At 43.5% G+C, this 13,924-nt stretch overlaps 1 protein-coding gene across 1 annotated transcript in view; it reads right to left on the bottom strand.

The window, feature by feature from the left end:
- KDM4A (lysine (K)-specific demethylase 4A) overlaps positions 1 to 13,918 on the bottom strand; it is a 23,802-nt gene extending 9,884 nt beyond the window's left edge. Inside the window, exons 1-11 of the mRNA XM_010159163.1 lie at positions 13,812 to 13,918; positions 12,650 to 12,764; positions 11,591 to 11,784; positions 10,124 to 10,173; positions 9,490 to 9,593; positions 8,304 to 8,441; positions 7,155 to 7,405; positions 6,226 to 6,416; positions 4,586 to 4,944; positions 2,691 to 2,811; positions 1,912 to 2,090 (exon numbers count right to left, since the gene is read on the bottom strand). Coding sequence (XP_010157465.1) covers positions 1,912 to 2,090; positions 2,691 to 2,811; positions 4,586 to 4,944; positions 6,226 to 6,416; positions 7,155 to 7,405; positions 8,304 to 8,441; positions 9,490 to 9,593; positions 10,124 to 10,173; positions 11,591 to 11,784; positions 12,650 to 12,764; positions 13,812 to 13,852 — 1,743 coding nt within the window. The 5' untranslated portion in view covers positions 13,853 to 13,918. The remainder of the gene's footprint in view (positions 1 to 1,911; positions 2,091 to 2,690; positions 2,812 to 4,585; positions 4,945 to 6,225; positions 6,417 to 7,154; positions 7,406 to 8,303; positions 8,442 to 9,489; positions 9,594 to 10,123; positions 10,174 to 11,590; positions 11,785 to 12,649; positions 12,765 to 13,811) is intronic.
- Between the last annotated feature and the right edge of the window lie 6 nt (positions 13,919 to 13,924).

Raw genomic sequence — 13,924 nt, 5'->3', positions numbered from 1 at the left:
GGGAGAGGTGTTCTAAGATTTGGTTTTAGTTCTCTTTTTGCTCTGACTTTGATTGATGATAAATTAATTTTATTTCCAAAGCTGTCTGTTTTGCCTGTGACAGTAACTGCTGCAGGATCCCTGCCCTTATCTCGAGCCATTAGCCTTTCATTGTATTCCCTGCCCTGCCCAGCTGAGGAGGGGAGCGTGATGGGCACCTGCCCTCCAGCCAGGGCCAACCCAGCACATCAACCAACATCAAACCAAAGAGCAGTTACATGTAAAGTTTACAGAGATGTGCTCCCACTCAAATTACCCTTCTTAGCTGCTAAAGACAAATGAATCTTTTGCTTTGAAGAAATGCTTCAAACCATCTTTTGTACCTTATAGGCCACCACAAAAGTAGCTTGCCTGATCTTTTAAAAAGATTACTAGCAGAAACTGCAGTAGCAGAATGGAGCTACAGTCCCCCCTAAGCGCATCAAAAGGTGTGTGTGTGGGGGGGGAAGTCCAGGTAAGGATCACAGTTGGGAGGGAACCGACATGTTTTCAACAAGTCTTGTTTCTTCAGATTCTGTAGATCTTACCGATTTACACTGAACATTACACATCAAGCAAAAGACTAAATGACTAAGGGAAATCTGCAACAAAGTTGAAGAAAGTGCAACTTTTTTTTTTTTCCAAGCAGCTAGATACTTTTCTTCTTTACAGAGGAAAAGTGAGTATTTGTCTGGTATTTTGTGCCAATTTTTTATTTGAATGAGTAACTGAAGTGAGTTCCCAGGCTTGCTATAGACTTTAAGTCAGAACAAAGACCCTAACCACAGCTCAAATCTTGGAAGAGTTTCTGCTTCACTGCCTGGTCAGATAGACATTTGAAAACCTGCAGCTAAGAATTTTCTGCTTAATAGCATTTAGAACTCAAAAGAGAAGCTGACAGAACTTAAGCTGTTCTCAACTTTATACACTGCCAGCACCAGTGAAATCCATGTGCTATGCAGCTTCTATGTACAATTTCCAGTCCTTAACAAGAACTTGCTCTCACACAGAAATAGCAAGATCAAACAGAAACTACAGCCTGTGTTTTTCATGGAAATTAGGAACCATATACATTATAAACCCTCAACAAAAATTTGAGGTCTGTATTTCCAAAACTGTGGTGAACATTTTAGTGCCACCATAATCATACAGTGATCTCAAATGAATCCAACACACTTAGTGCATGGGAAAGGACAAAACTATCTCTAAGCTGCAGGTGGAACATGGATTCAGACAACTCTTCAAGCTGCCTTAAAATTACTTAGCTTAGACACAGCAAAAATTCAGTGTAGGAAGCCTGCCCAAGCATTCAGTCAACATGACAAAGGGGTTCTGCAACCCATCCCGAGCTAACCAACTGCAGCTGTAGCAATGGGTAAAGCTCATTTTCACATGTTATGGTTATTGTCAATATGGATGCACTCCAAGAAAAGACAACTTTCTACCTATGCCAGCCACAAACACAACCCTAACTCCTTTTAAGTAAAAGGTTTTCTTCCCTGCCAGCTCCCCAAAGACCGTGTGCTGTGAGTCGACTTGAAGTGTTTTTTTCAAGAAGTGTAGAAGGGAAGGTGTCAGTTTGGAAAAGAGAAATGGGGGGTTACAGTCAGCTCCCGCAACACCCAAGCTCTATTCTGCAGATTGAACAGAAGTCACAGAACACAAAAGCTTCTGCTGAACTGCTGTGCGAGGCTCTGGGAACCCAGGAGTGCTCCATCGCAGGCACGAAGTTCATCCAACTGCGCTCTCCTGGAACAAGTCCTTGGGAAGTGTCAAGACCGATACGGCTGCTGCTGACTGGCCACATGCACAACAACGTTTTTAGAACTATGCATCACAACAGTAACTCTCTGGTTACCTCTCTGATAACATTAGCTGACTTGGTCTACATACCTGATACGTCTGGAAGAGCATACACACAGCACAGTAGGGAGACTGCTGAGCCATGGTCCGATTGTATTCTTTTTCGGCCTCAAAATTTGGTGGTCGATTCTGCCACAGCTGGCTGAGTGGCTTGGCCCACGCTTCTGTCTCCTCAGCTTCTTCCTCAGGTGTTAGTTGCTCTGATGCCTCTGCAATAAGAGAACATCAACACAGTGATAATGTGTCCTTTTAGACAACCTTCTTGCAAATGAAACTAAATAAGGCAAGTAGTTATGAATGGAGATGACAGGAAGACTACCAGAAATCAAATTTACAGAAGAGCCAGTAACTCAGTCTCCTTTTTAGAGGCTTCCACTCATCAAGCAACCATGCAGGCACGACAGACTTATATGGGCGAGAACAGAACCAGCTCCAAATTATGTCAAGATTGTCAGCCAAAGAATCTGGTGTTGGTGGGTTTTTTTTTTTTTAAATGATGAATATTTACATGAATTACTGGAATGCACTAAGGCAGACTATTATGCAACAGTCTCTGGTACTGGTTTAATACTCCTTTCAGAGTTGTGACTTCGCAGAGACTGGAATAGGAAAGAAAGAAGCCGCCATTCGAGAGAAAAGCTTAATGATGCAAACACACACACACCAAAAAGACAAGCACCTTGTCGAGGACGCAGGGGTGTCACTTGCTGACTCCGGTTTACCACCAGTTACTTAACGGAACACCCCACGCTGTCCGCAGAAGCCGGGACGCTCCCTACAGTTCCCTGAAGTGCACAAGGCTCACTTACCGTCATCACTAATGCAGTCCTTCACCAGGAGCGGGTGATGGCGCGGGAGCTTGCTCAACGGCTGGCGACGACCCTTGGACTTCTTACTCTCCTTCATCGACCTTAGGTACTCCTTTGCTGCCTGCACAAGGAGAAGCCATTCAGCAGTCAGTTAGTGCAAGTCCCTTTGACAGTACTTTTGAAAGCGTTTATTCTGAGCTTAAAGAAACCTCCACAAGATGCACACAGGCTTCCATGATTTTATTTCTAACATACTCACTTCAGCCCTGAACTAGGTAAGGTTTTGAAAGAACTGCTTGCAGCACTTTTGCTAGGGAAAACCAGATAGAGCTGTGCTAGCTCCATTGAGCCATGGAAGAGAGACTTCTCACGGGTCCCAGTGCAGCTTTTCACACAAGTCTTTTTATATAAGAATTGTGTAAAAGACAGAAACAAAGACAGACAAGTTGAATGGTTCAACTTAGAAGAGCTATGGTAAGGAGTCTCGTGCGTTCTGGAGGAATCCTGTTTGTACGTCAACTTAAAAAATCCAAAATTAAAAATAAAAGAAAAAATGTTTAAAAAAATTACAGTTCTTTGGCATCTCAAACTAACAGGCTCACTTTGAAAGAAGGGAACTTTTACTCGCTCTGCTTATTACTTGCAATGATGTCTTTCCAGACAGACTGGAAGCAGGAGACTGCAACAAGAGTTATTTCTTCCTCCCTTTGCCTTATGTAAAAACAAGTGACACACTGACAAAATTACTACTAACCTGCCAAGCAAGGCAATAAAGGCAATGACTGTAACAGCACAGGAAGTCCCTCAGTAGAAAAGAAACATTTTTTTTTTTTGGAATCTGTTATTCCTCTAAGAGCAGAAGCAAATCTTAGATTAAATGCACCTTACATATTTTCAAATCTCTTCTTTTCATAAATAATCCAGAAGAGAGCACAACCATGTCTGATCTCGTATACAAGACTTCGAAGAAAGAGAAATCCTTTTATTCAAATGGAAATTAGCATTCCCCGTTACCACCTGATGGAAAATTTGCTTCAAAATACACCACACTGGGGAAAAAGATCCACATCACTTCAACATTTCACCTTTTCCCTGTATGGAGTATGCAATGGAGACACTGATATCAGCAACACAATTTCTGTAGTTTAAGTATCCATGAGAACTCTTTCTTAGTTTCAGCTTAATTATTAACAGATTTGCCCATTTCCTGTTCCACTTCTGCAACTTCTGAATTTTGAAGACATAACCGTTATCCGCTTCCCACTCTAAACACAGATTTAAAGAGGGAAACAAAATAATTTGAAAAGACACAACCAAGTAAGATTTAAACTATTACAACCTTCTCCCGGGTTGCCTAAGGAAACATTCACTGGCAGTTCTTAAACCCTCAGATTTACATTGTCCCAACCAGTAATTTTTGTTCCATCATTTCTTTTTTAAGAAGGGACACTCAGATGTTCACACGTATGCGATTTTATATTAAAAAAAAAAAAAACAACCCAAGGATATTCATGTGCTTGTCATAAAGGCTGGATTGAACTCCATTTCAGGTATAAATAGGTGTCTATTGCTGTAAAAGGATGTGAATCAGCCTGTAACGCTACCACGTCAAAACCACCAAGCTACCCTTTCCCTTAAAGCACTTACATAATTTAGAGAAGTACTCAAAACAAGGGATCTCCTTGTTTTCTAGAAGAGGTAAAAGACTTTCATCTTAATTCTTGCTTGTTTAGCAAAACCCATCGCTATTAAAAACCACACTAATAACTGAGCAACCTGCTAGGCAAACACCAGCAGAGTGAGAACGTAACCTGCACAGACACGAAGCTTTGTCACAGCAGATCTCCGAGCACAGAACACAGCCCTTCGGCTTTCAGTACTCCTGCCACTCATACCTCTGCCAGATCCTGCTCATTCACACTGGCGGTGGCGCTGGCTTTCTTTCCTGAAGTCTGCTCGTTGTCAGATCCGCTGGCATCCCCTCTAGCGTAGCTGTGCACTGTAAGCACCCCAGCCGGCCCAGGAAGAGTTCGTTTTGCCAGCAGATCAGTCGATTCAGAGTCAGAAGAACCAGAATGTGCCGGTGAGCTGGGCTGAGCGCTGGAAGTTGCGCTCTGCTTCGAAGTCATCAGAACTGAAGTGGAGTTTGAAGCATGTGAAATGGAGAGATCCAATGCAGCTGCTTGTTGATCTTCCTCTTCCTCCTCAAGCTTCACTGTTTTCAGTTGTTCAGATTTAGCAGAGTCCATACGATCTAGAAGAAAAGACACACTGACTTCTGAAGTCTGGGCAGCAGAGCGAACATGTGTGTAATCACTTGCACAAAGCCAAACTGGAAAGCAACTACACACACACAAAAAATGACGTTAAATCATGTAAAGAGTAGATCATTAATTCAAACACGTATAAAATCATGGCTGGCCTAGAGAGAGAGAGAGAATAAAAGCATCTGCTCATTGCCTCTTCCAGCACAAGAACCAGGGCGTATCAAACACAACCAGAAGAGAGTGAGTTAAAAGAAATGGAGATGATCCTCTACACAGCATAGCTAAACAGCCCAACTCTTGGCCACATGATGCTGTGGGTAAGAGGTTACAAGCGTTCATGGGAGATGTAATTGAAGAAAAATAAAACCCCACAAACCAATACAAAATTACTAAATACAAGCTTCAAAGGGCTGGAAACCAGAATACTAGAGGGAGGCATTACATACATTTGCCCTGCTCTTATATTGTTCCATAGGCCCCTTACTCCTCCCTTGAGAGCAAGAATAACTGACCCATTACAGGCCACATTAATTTTCCTCCAACCTACTGATTACAAAATTACACATAAAACATCCATACAGCATACCAGACCCACACTACCAGGAAGCGTGCCTGTGTTTCACTCAGCAAGTTCTACAAACAGGTTACATTGCGCAACAGGGATAGAGAGGACCTCAGACTACTGAGGCATCCAATACATTTCTGTGTGCAGGCAGACAAAATAAGGAGAGCAAAAAATCAAAAGCGAGAAACACCTATTTCTTAAGCAAGTCTTGTGCAAGTCTCTCCTTTTCAATTCAGCTGAAAGGCAACATCCTCATGACCTACCTGGTCAGTCACTGAAGCAGCTAGAGGATGGCTGTCTACACCTTTGCTCTCTCCCAACATGTTTTGACATAATTCTCAGTGGGGAGTTATCCACAGATAGGCCAAAAGCCAACAATTCAAGCTGTGGTTATTTCATTTACTCAGACCAGTGGCAGAAGTATCAGACAAATTTAACTAAAGGGCACAACCTAGAATTGTTCTACATGCACTCTCTGGTCTTGAAAAAAATCAAATAGTAGTATCTCAAGTCTCATGACAGTACATTTCTCAGGTGCTTGTTACGGCTCTGACAAACTCGTGTCTGCTTTTTTTGGACATGACAACATCCTACAGAGTAGCATCGTATGAGAGAGTGTCCCAGATTCAGCTCAAACAGCTCCTCTCCCTGAAGGATAATACCCTGGCCCTCCAGGCCAGGATAAAGCTGGACACACAGTTACCTGGAAGCTTGAGCCCTTGTTCACCTCGCTGCGCAGCTTCACTCGCAGGTCTCTCACGAGGCTCTGTCATGTCTGCTTCATACTGCGTGGAGCTCAGCTCCTCCTTGGGGAAGGCCTCGCTCTCACTAACCTCCTGAGGCACTTCCAGGCAGACCCTGTGTCTTTTTGTTCCTATGCGATGTTTGGGAACGCTGCAGAAGACAAATCCATACAACACGTGAGCTGGTTGAATTTGTGCCTGGATGCGCAAAACACAGCCTGGTTTGGGTCAGTGTTTTCTGAGACAACATCTGGCAAGCCAAATAGTTTCCAAATTATTCTGAAGTGTTTTCTTTGCCTTTACAGAAGCAGAGTCAGTAAATCGTAGGGATGACTCCTCAGCATCTATTAATCATGTATTAGGCAGCGATGCTCTAGCCAGGCATTCTTTACCTTGAAAAAACAACCCCAAAAAGCACCCAAACAAAGCCCAAAGCAAACCTAAGCAACAACAACAACCTCTACGACCAAAGACAGCTTTAGGAACAGCAGCTGACACTGGCTGAAAAAGAGTTAACTGCAAAGTGTATTGCCTTCAGCAAGCAAGAACCACTTGCTGATGTCTAGGGATCTGCTAGCAGGTACCGTCCCAGGATCCCAACACACCCCCTTTCTCTTCCAGCCTCCCAGTGCATGATGCACATGTCCGAGCCAGGCTTTGAATGTCTGCCCAAAGTTGAAGAACTACCTCTCAAGCTGGTGCATTTCTTGTCTACCACAAGCCATCAAAGTAGACTCAAACAGTAAAACCAATTAAGAGTAAACACTCTTCCCAAGGCAACAGCCAGCCAACTCCGCTGCTATTCTACCGGAATGGCAAGCATTCCACTGCAGCTGGGTCCAATTTCTAATAACCCAATAGAAAAGCAGAGGACTATATAAAGCACTACCTTTTCATCTCATCCCCATCCACCTCCTCTTTACACGTCTCTCCTGTTTCCATTTCCTCAGCACACTGTTTCCCATTCTTGACTTTTTGCATGAGATCCCCTTTAAGGAACTCTGCTGCCTCTGGGGTTGGAAGAGCATGGTCAATGACGGTCACGTCCTTCCCAGCTTTCCACAGCTTGTAACGGTCTGGCTGGTACTTCCTCACAAACACATCCATGGAGATCTTCACCATGTCCTTCCGACACGAGCACTGAAGACACAAGAAATATTCAGGTAAGGCCACATGTTCAACAATTCTACGCTGCATTCCTGTATCACTTTGCTTTAAGGAGCTTTTAAAAAAAAAAAAAAAAATCCCACAGTTACACATAATTGAACCTCAGAACTCTCAAGGCTTTCCGAGGGAGTCAAAAGGACATACATAAGCTACTGAAAACTGGGGAGAAAAGCCACCAAAAATGATGAAAGAGAAAATCACCCATTACCACAATAACTAAGAAAGCAAGCTCACTAGCCTTTTACAGAGTTGCTGGTAGAAGGTGAGCTGGTTTTAAAGTGAGCTCATCCAAAAGCAGAGACTATAAGAAGTCTGAGCTGTACAAACTCTAGGCCTAGCCAGAGCAGCTGAGTTCCCCCCCGTCAGGGCACAGTTACAACTAGTGCTTCAAAGCATTCACGTCAGCGTAACGATAGAAAACATATTCCCTGTTTGTAAGGCATCTCTACAGGGATGTAACACTATCCAGTCTAAAGGTTTGGCCAAGATACTTTGGTAAGCGACTTAAGTTACCAAAGTCATACCTCCAGGATAAACGGCCAATAAAGAACGGTTAAATTATCAGAGAAAATACTGACGAGCCCTGGCCATCAAGCACACCTCTTCATCTTTGGAAAGGCAACCTTGTCTCTGAAGCCTCACTGGGTCTACAGAAAGCTAAAAACCATGTTGTATGCTACCCACAGCTGAAACACGGACATGAAACAGGAGGCTGACTGGACATTGTTACCGTATCAGAAAACAAATATCACATCTTAAATGGACACAGCACTGAATTCACTGCCTTAGAACAAACCCTGGGGGCTTCACGAGCAGCAGAGCATGAGCTTACCTTTACCTGTACGCAATAGGATGGCAACAGACCACTTACCAGTACAGACTGCTTCCCGTACTCGATCCACCGAAGAGTAGCAAAGTTGGTAGATTCAGCACAGTTGAAGCCATGATTAAAGCCAGCATGATAGCTATAAGGAAAGGTTATCATAAACTCTCCAGCCTCCTGTGTCACCTAAAAGACAAATGAGACATCGCAATGTTATTCACAACTTAAGAGTCTAGTTGGTGGCTCTGAATAAAAGGAGCTCCCGTATCCCTCATGCAGTGTGTCCGAAACCCTCGCCCGCAGATGGTGGTTGCAGTTACTTGCTTCAATGGACAGACAACACTTATCTTCACCGTTCTCCTACTTTAGTATCTGTTTACTGGAAAGCAACCCTCAACAGTTTTTTTTTACTAAAACAGAACTGGTCAAAATAGCACAGAAACACACACATGAAATGCTCTGTGACAAGCTATCCAAAGGTCATAAAGGTACTTATCTCTATCAGCTACAGGCTTGGCTGTACAGTATCTAAGGCCAAGTCAAATTTCTACCCACACAGAACCTGGAAATTGGCTAGTTTTCTTTTGCTGTTCAGGTTCAAGTACAACCCTCAGTCAGCTTTCCACCGCTGTTTGTCAACATTTCCCCACGGTCTAACAAAGGTTCACAACAACAAAACCCTTCAGCTGCCCACACAGATGTGACAGCATCTCTGGGTAAGGACTCAAAGACTAGATCTTCAGTGTGTGTGTATGTGGGGGTGGGTGTCAGGTTATCACCTGAGAAAGTAAGGGTGTCTATAAACTTATTAACGTAATGACAGAAAATTAATTGGGATGAGTCATATTTTCTGGTGAGGAAGTAGATCACAACAAACTAAATTAGCAGGGGACAAGTCTGAAACAAAAAAAGAACACTCTCTCCTCAGTGAATATACAGCTAAGCAGTGAGGTTAATCTAACACAGGATGCTGTGTGTAGTTTTGAGTAAAAAAAGACCAACCCCACAGAAGACAGAGCCTTTGTTTTTAATAATCCCTGACATATTTTTCTGTCTCAAACTCATTCAGGCCCAACTGCTGCATAACCAGAGGTACAGTGGGAAAGGAGCGTCTTATGCCCTCCCTGTCCCTATCTTCCTCTCTAAGCATCTGCTATCGGCTGCTGTCAGAGATGACACAGAGCTGCATGAACATCTTGACTGAGCTGGTAGAACCACGATCGCTTTTCTACACCTTATCAAATGGGATGCCGTATTTCTTCAGAATCGACGGAGAGATGAGGGTCATCTTGTGACGGAGAAACGCTTCGCAGCTTTGGGCACTTCCTGGAAAGAAACCTGTTTAAAAATAAAGGCAAGGAGAGGTGTTACTATTCTGCTGTGGACTACATGAACTTTTCAGTAATTTTTAGGAAAAGTTACTGTCTAAACAGTATTTTTCCCTAGGCCTACAAGTATGGACCACCTTATCTGAACTGCTCTCGCTTGCCTTCTGAAGAAAAAGGACAACTCCTGGAGATTTATCTTTAATAGATGGCAGTTTGAAAGAGCAGAAGAAAGACCGCACACAGAAGGATCCTCCCTTGGCTATAACCTTCCAGTTATAATAATCAATAATCAAGGATTTTCTTGTTCAAGGTCGGACAGACCCAAATGCATAATTTGTGACATTTCTCATGTGTGTATACTATAAAGAAACACTCAGAAGCCATATAGTCTATACTCTAAAAGGCAAATTATTAGTTCAGCCATGCCAGCCTGTGCTCTTGCAAGTCTTTACAGACTTGTTGTACTCTAGAAGAGCTGAAACCCCTTGCAGCTGTTCATCCCACCTTCCGCTAAAGACAGGACGTGAATTGCCCAATTACCTTTTGCAAGTCTCTCCAGTCGCTTCCCATGCTCTGGAGGGATGGAGTACCTGTAGTCGTAAGAACAAGCCTGTTAAATTCAAGTGACATGACAAGTTTTGGCTGGAAATCTTCAATAGGCATCAAGGCATGAATTACTTTAAAAAGAAAATAAAAAATCCTCCAACTCTACACTGTGTCTTTCAAAGTTTGATGATATAAAGCTAAAAATCTTTATTGAGAACTTTTACCTCTCTATCTCAAGAAAAATCAAGAGCCAATAGCTGAACATCTCCACTGACTTTTGCTTAAGCGGTCAAGGAACTAGTCTGATGCACGTGACTGGCAAATCTGCGCAGCAAAATATTAACTGTGAGAAGAAAGGGAAGAGCCCTGCCTGACCTGTCTTGGTTCACAGCCGTGCAATCGCTAGTATGCTCAGTGCAATGAGGAACACAGAGCAAGAGGGAAAACGGAGTCATCTCCAGCTGCTCAGACCAACATGGGAGTAAGCCAAACAGAGAGACACATCCTTACTTGTGCACAACTTGACGTAGCCCTAAAGGGCACGACACTCTCTCTCTACACACTTCATGGGTGCCACAAACCTCCTAGCTGGTTTGACTACAGTAAAAGAAACCAACTACTTAGCCTGCTTTTGCTCTGGAATAGAGTGCTATATTCTTGAGTTCTTCCCTAAACACATCAGACTAAGGTTAACTTCTTCCACATACAACTGTGAAAGAAGCAATGGTCAAAAGGTTTATTTGACTGAACCATTCTGTTTCTCATTCCCATGCTATTGCCACTGCATGGGGTTGTTCATGGGTCACATAGCGCTGGCTATTATTTTTTACTTCAAAGTTGTATTAAAAGGCAGCCAAAAATACTAGTTTCCAACAAAACTGCCATGGAAACAATTGTCAAAGTTGCTTGAGAAATTTATTTGCGAACAGAAGGGAATGATTCACTCTTAAAATGCAACCCATGCTACAGAAAAATTCAGGAGCCTCCCCTAAAAACAATCCTGAAAGCTCACGCAGCAAGATCCACTGTCACAGCTCTGAAAGCAGGCTAAACAGTGACATTTCAAAGTCTTAAAAACTGCCTGTTCCCCTAGTGCCTGCGTGACAACAGACATATTATCTCTGCACAGCAGTTTTAGAGCCTCAGGAAATCATAAGCAAGTTTTCCAAGTTCTGGCCCTACTGCAGCAGAGAGCATCCACCTTACATTATAATTCTGAAGGACCCTACATCAGGACAGCAGAGGGGCTTTCTAGGAGGTAACCAAGCAAATGCTACTGAGGACAGGCACTGCTTTGCAGTTCCTTACAGGTTTCTAGCGTTCCTGTCGTCAGATACTACTGCAGTGCAAGGTCAGAGGGATGCCAATTCCTTCAGTCAACTCCCGTAACTCCACGACTTTGACTCCAACATTTTAGGTTATTGCTTTTCCACACCCAGAAGCTTCCCTACAAAATCTTACCATGACTTGGGTTCTCCAAAATGCAAATAATTAATACTGTAGAGATCCATGTCCTCAGTATGCCAAGCAAAAGAGGTTTTCCACATGCCAAAATAGAGGTAAGGAGTATTCACTCCTTCAATGGTTATGCCGCTTTCATTCTCCACAATATCCAGGATTGTGTTCAATCTGCCAATATTCCACGCATCTACGTGCTGCAAAAGACAAGCCTCCTGTCAAACAAGCGCTACGAAGAACAAAACCACACAGCTAGGACGACAGGTGCAAGAGCTATCGAGCTATCGTTCACTTGTGAAACAGCACATCAGGACAAATCACCTACTGGCACCCCTCAAGCCACAAGCTAGTCCAAAACATTACCTAAACCATGGGTTTTGCTTGGTGTTAGCTTACATACTCATTGTTTACTAGCCACCTTATTTTTTTCCTTTCTGTAATCAGGCAACATAACGATGAGGAAGGAGGAATAATCATGAAGCTACAGACTTTACAGAGCAGAAAACAATAGTGCGAGCTTGAGCTAATGTCTGAACCCTCTGAACAGAAACACTTTCCAAACATCTTCTAAAAAGGAGTTGATCATCCTAATTTAGGAGAATGGCACGTAGAATGAATACTCTTTTCTAACGTTTATCACCCCAACACAATAATGGCTACAGAGCTGTCCCACAAAAATCCAGGCACCAGTGGATACCAAAGCAGCGTGTGTTCACTGATCAACACTTCCAACCCCCAGAGCCTTTCAGGACAAGGCAGGGTAACAGCAACGCTTACGCAACAGCGGTTTTTGCTTCCCTCACCTAAACTGTACTACACTGAAGCACTAACCGAGCTCCTTAGAACGTTACCTCTATTAACCTCCTTTAACTATCTGGGTTAAATGCAGAGTGTGTATAAACATATGTTTTATTGTGTTCCTGCCGACTCCAGAAGCTGGAACTCAGAGCCCAGACTATCATTAACCCTTTCTGAAAGTTAAGAATCAAATGCTGCTTTAGTATTTATGGAATACAACACACAGGGCTAACTGTGACTTGAAAACCAAACCAGTTTTGTTACCTTGTCATAAAGGGTGCCGTTAACATCAGCACCATAGATGGGGGCATTGAACGTAAGGTTCTTCCAGTATTTTCGTTCAAGGTCTTCGAAGTCCGTGTAGCGGGGTGTGCAGTACCTGAAAAAGCAACAAAGATAATAAAGACTTGGCAATTTGATGCTTGATGAGTCTACACTAACCTTCTCCACCACTGAAAGAGCAGAAAGCTACGATAAAAATACCCAATGCATGTTCATCAGCCAGACCCCTACCTCCCAGAACAGCAATCAGAGCAGTCACAGCTCTCTTCCTGTGAGACTTCAGAACAAAGGATCAGGAAGAAAATGATTTTCCCTATTTCTCGGTTTACTTTCATTTTTACTTTGTGCACTTCTCTCGGGTCAAAACAATTTCACTTTCTAGTTGTTGCTACTTGGCAAGGAAGGATGCAGTCAAAACCAGAAATAATACAAAGAACAACTTCAAAAAGAGGAAAAGTTTTCTGCCACTGTGAAAGTTGACAAACATTTCCAGACTCACCTGCTAGTACGCTGGACAAGCAGCTGCTCAGTTTACATACAAAACATCTGCTCTTCATGTCCATTTCCTGCTAACTATATACTGGCCTCTTAGAATGTAAATTTGACCCCTCAGTGCTACACAAACACTTCGTTAACATGTATGTGTGTATCTCTATATTCCAGGCAATTACATATATAGCATCAAAGAGTATTTTTCAGTAAATTATTCTATTTGAGAAACAGAAACTGCTCTTGCAAGACAAAACAAGCTTAATGGGCAGAGTGCAGCTGGCAATTCCAATGCCATTTCCTAATGGTGTTTTGCTTAAACTCCTTTTAAAGCGGTCTTTTCTCAGCGTTCATTGCCGTGTCAAGAACATGTCTTTCTCTACTATTCTACACAGCAAATACGTCTTGGTCGGGAAAAACAGAGAGGGGCCCAGGACAGAAACAGAGGAGTTCTGCCGGCATTATGTGCGCTCTTGCCAAACGACACGAGCGACAAAGGTCCCCACGCACGCAGCCGGTTTTCCAAGCACCCCTCATCTGATCGGGGCGCACGCTCACGCCTCTGACCCGCGCCAGGCCGCGGGGAGGACCCGTCCCCGGGGAAGTCGGGAACAGGAACTCCCGAGCGCCCATGTGCAGGCAGACGTGGACCTACTTGTCGCTGTTGGCGATTCTTCGGAACTCGCGGACCGTCATGGCCTTCTTCTGGATGTTGTACTGCGTGAAGAGGCCGGACTGCCCCGTCACCACCTGCTGGATGGGCGCGGG

Source organism: Eurypyga helias, unplaced genomic scaffold, assembly GCF_000690775.1.
Source record: "Eurypyga helias isolate BGI_N326 unplaced genomic scaffold, ASM69077v1 scaffold4599, whole genome shotgun sequence".
Lineage (NCBI taxonomy): Eukaryota > Metazoa > Chordata > Aves > Eurypygiformes > Eurypygidae > Eurypyga > Eurypyga helias.
Note: the sequence above shows the minus strand (reverse complement) of the source record. Positions and strands in the feature narration are given on the sequence as shown.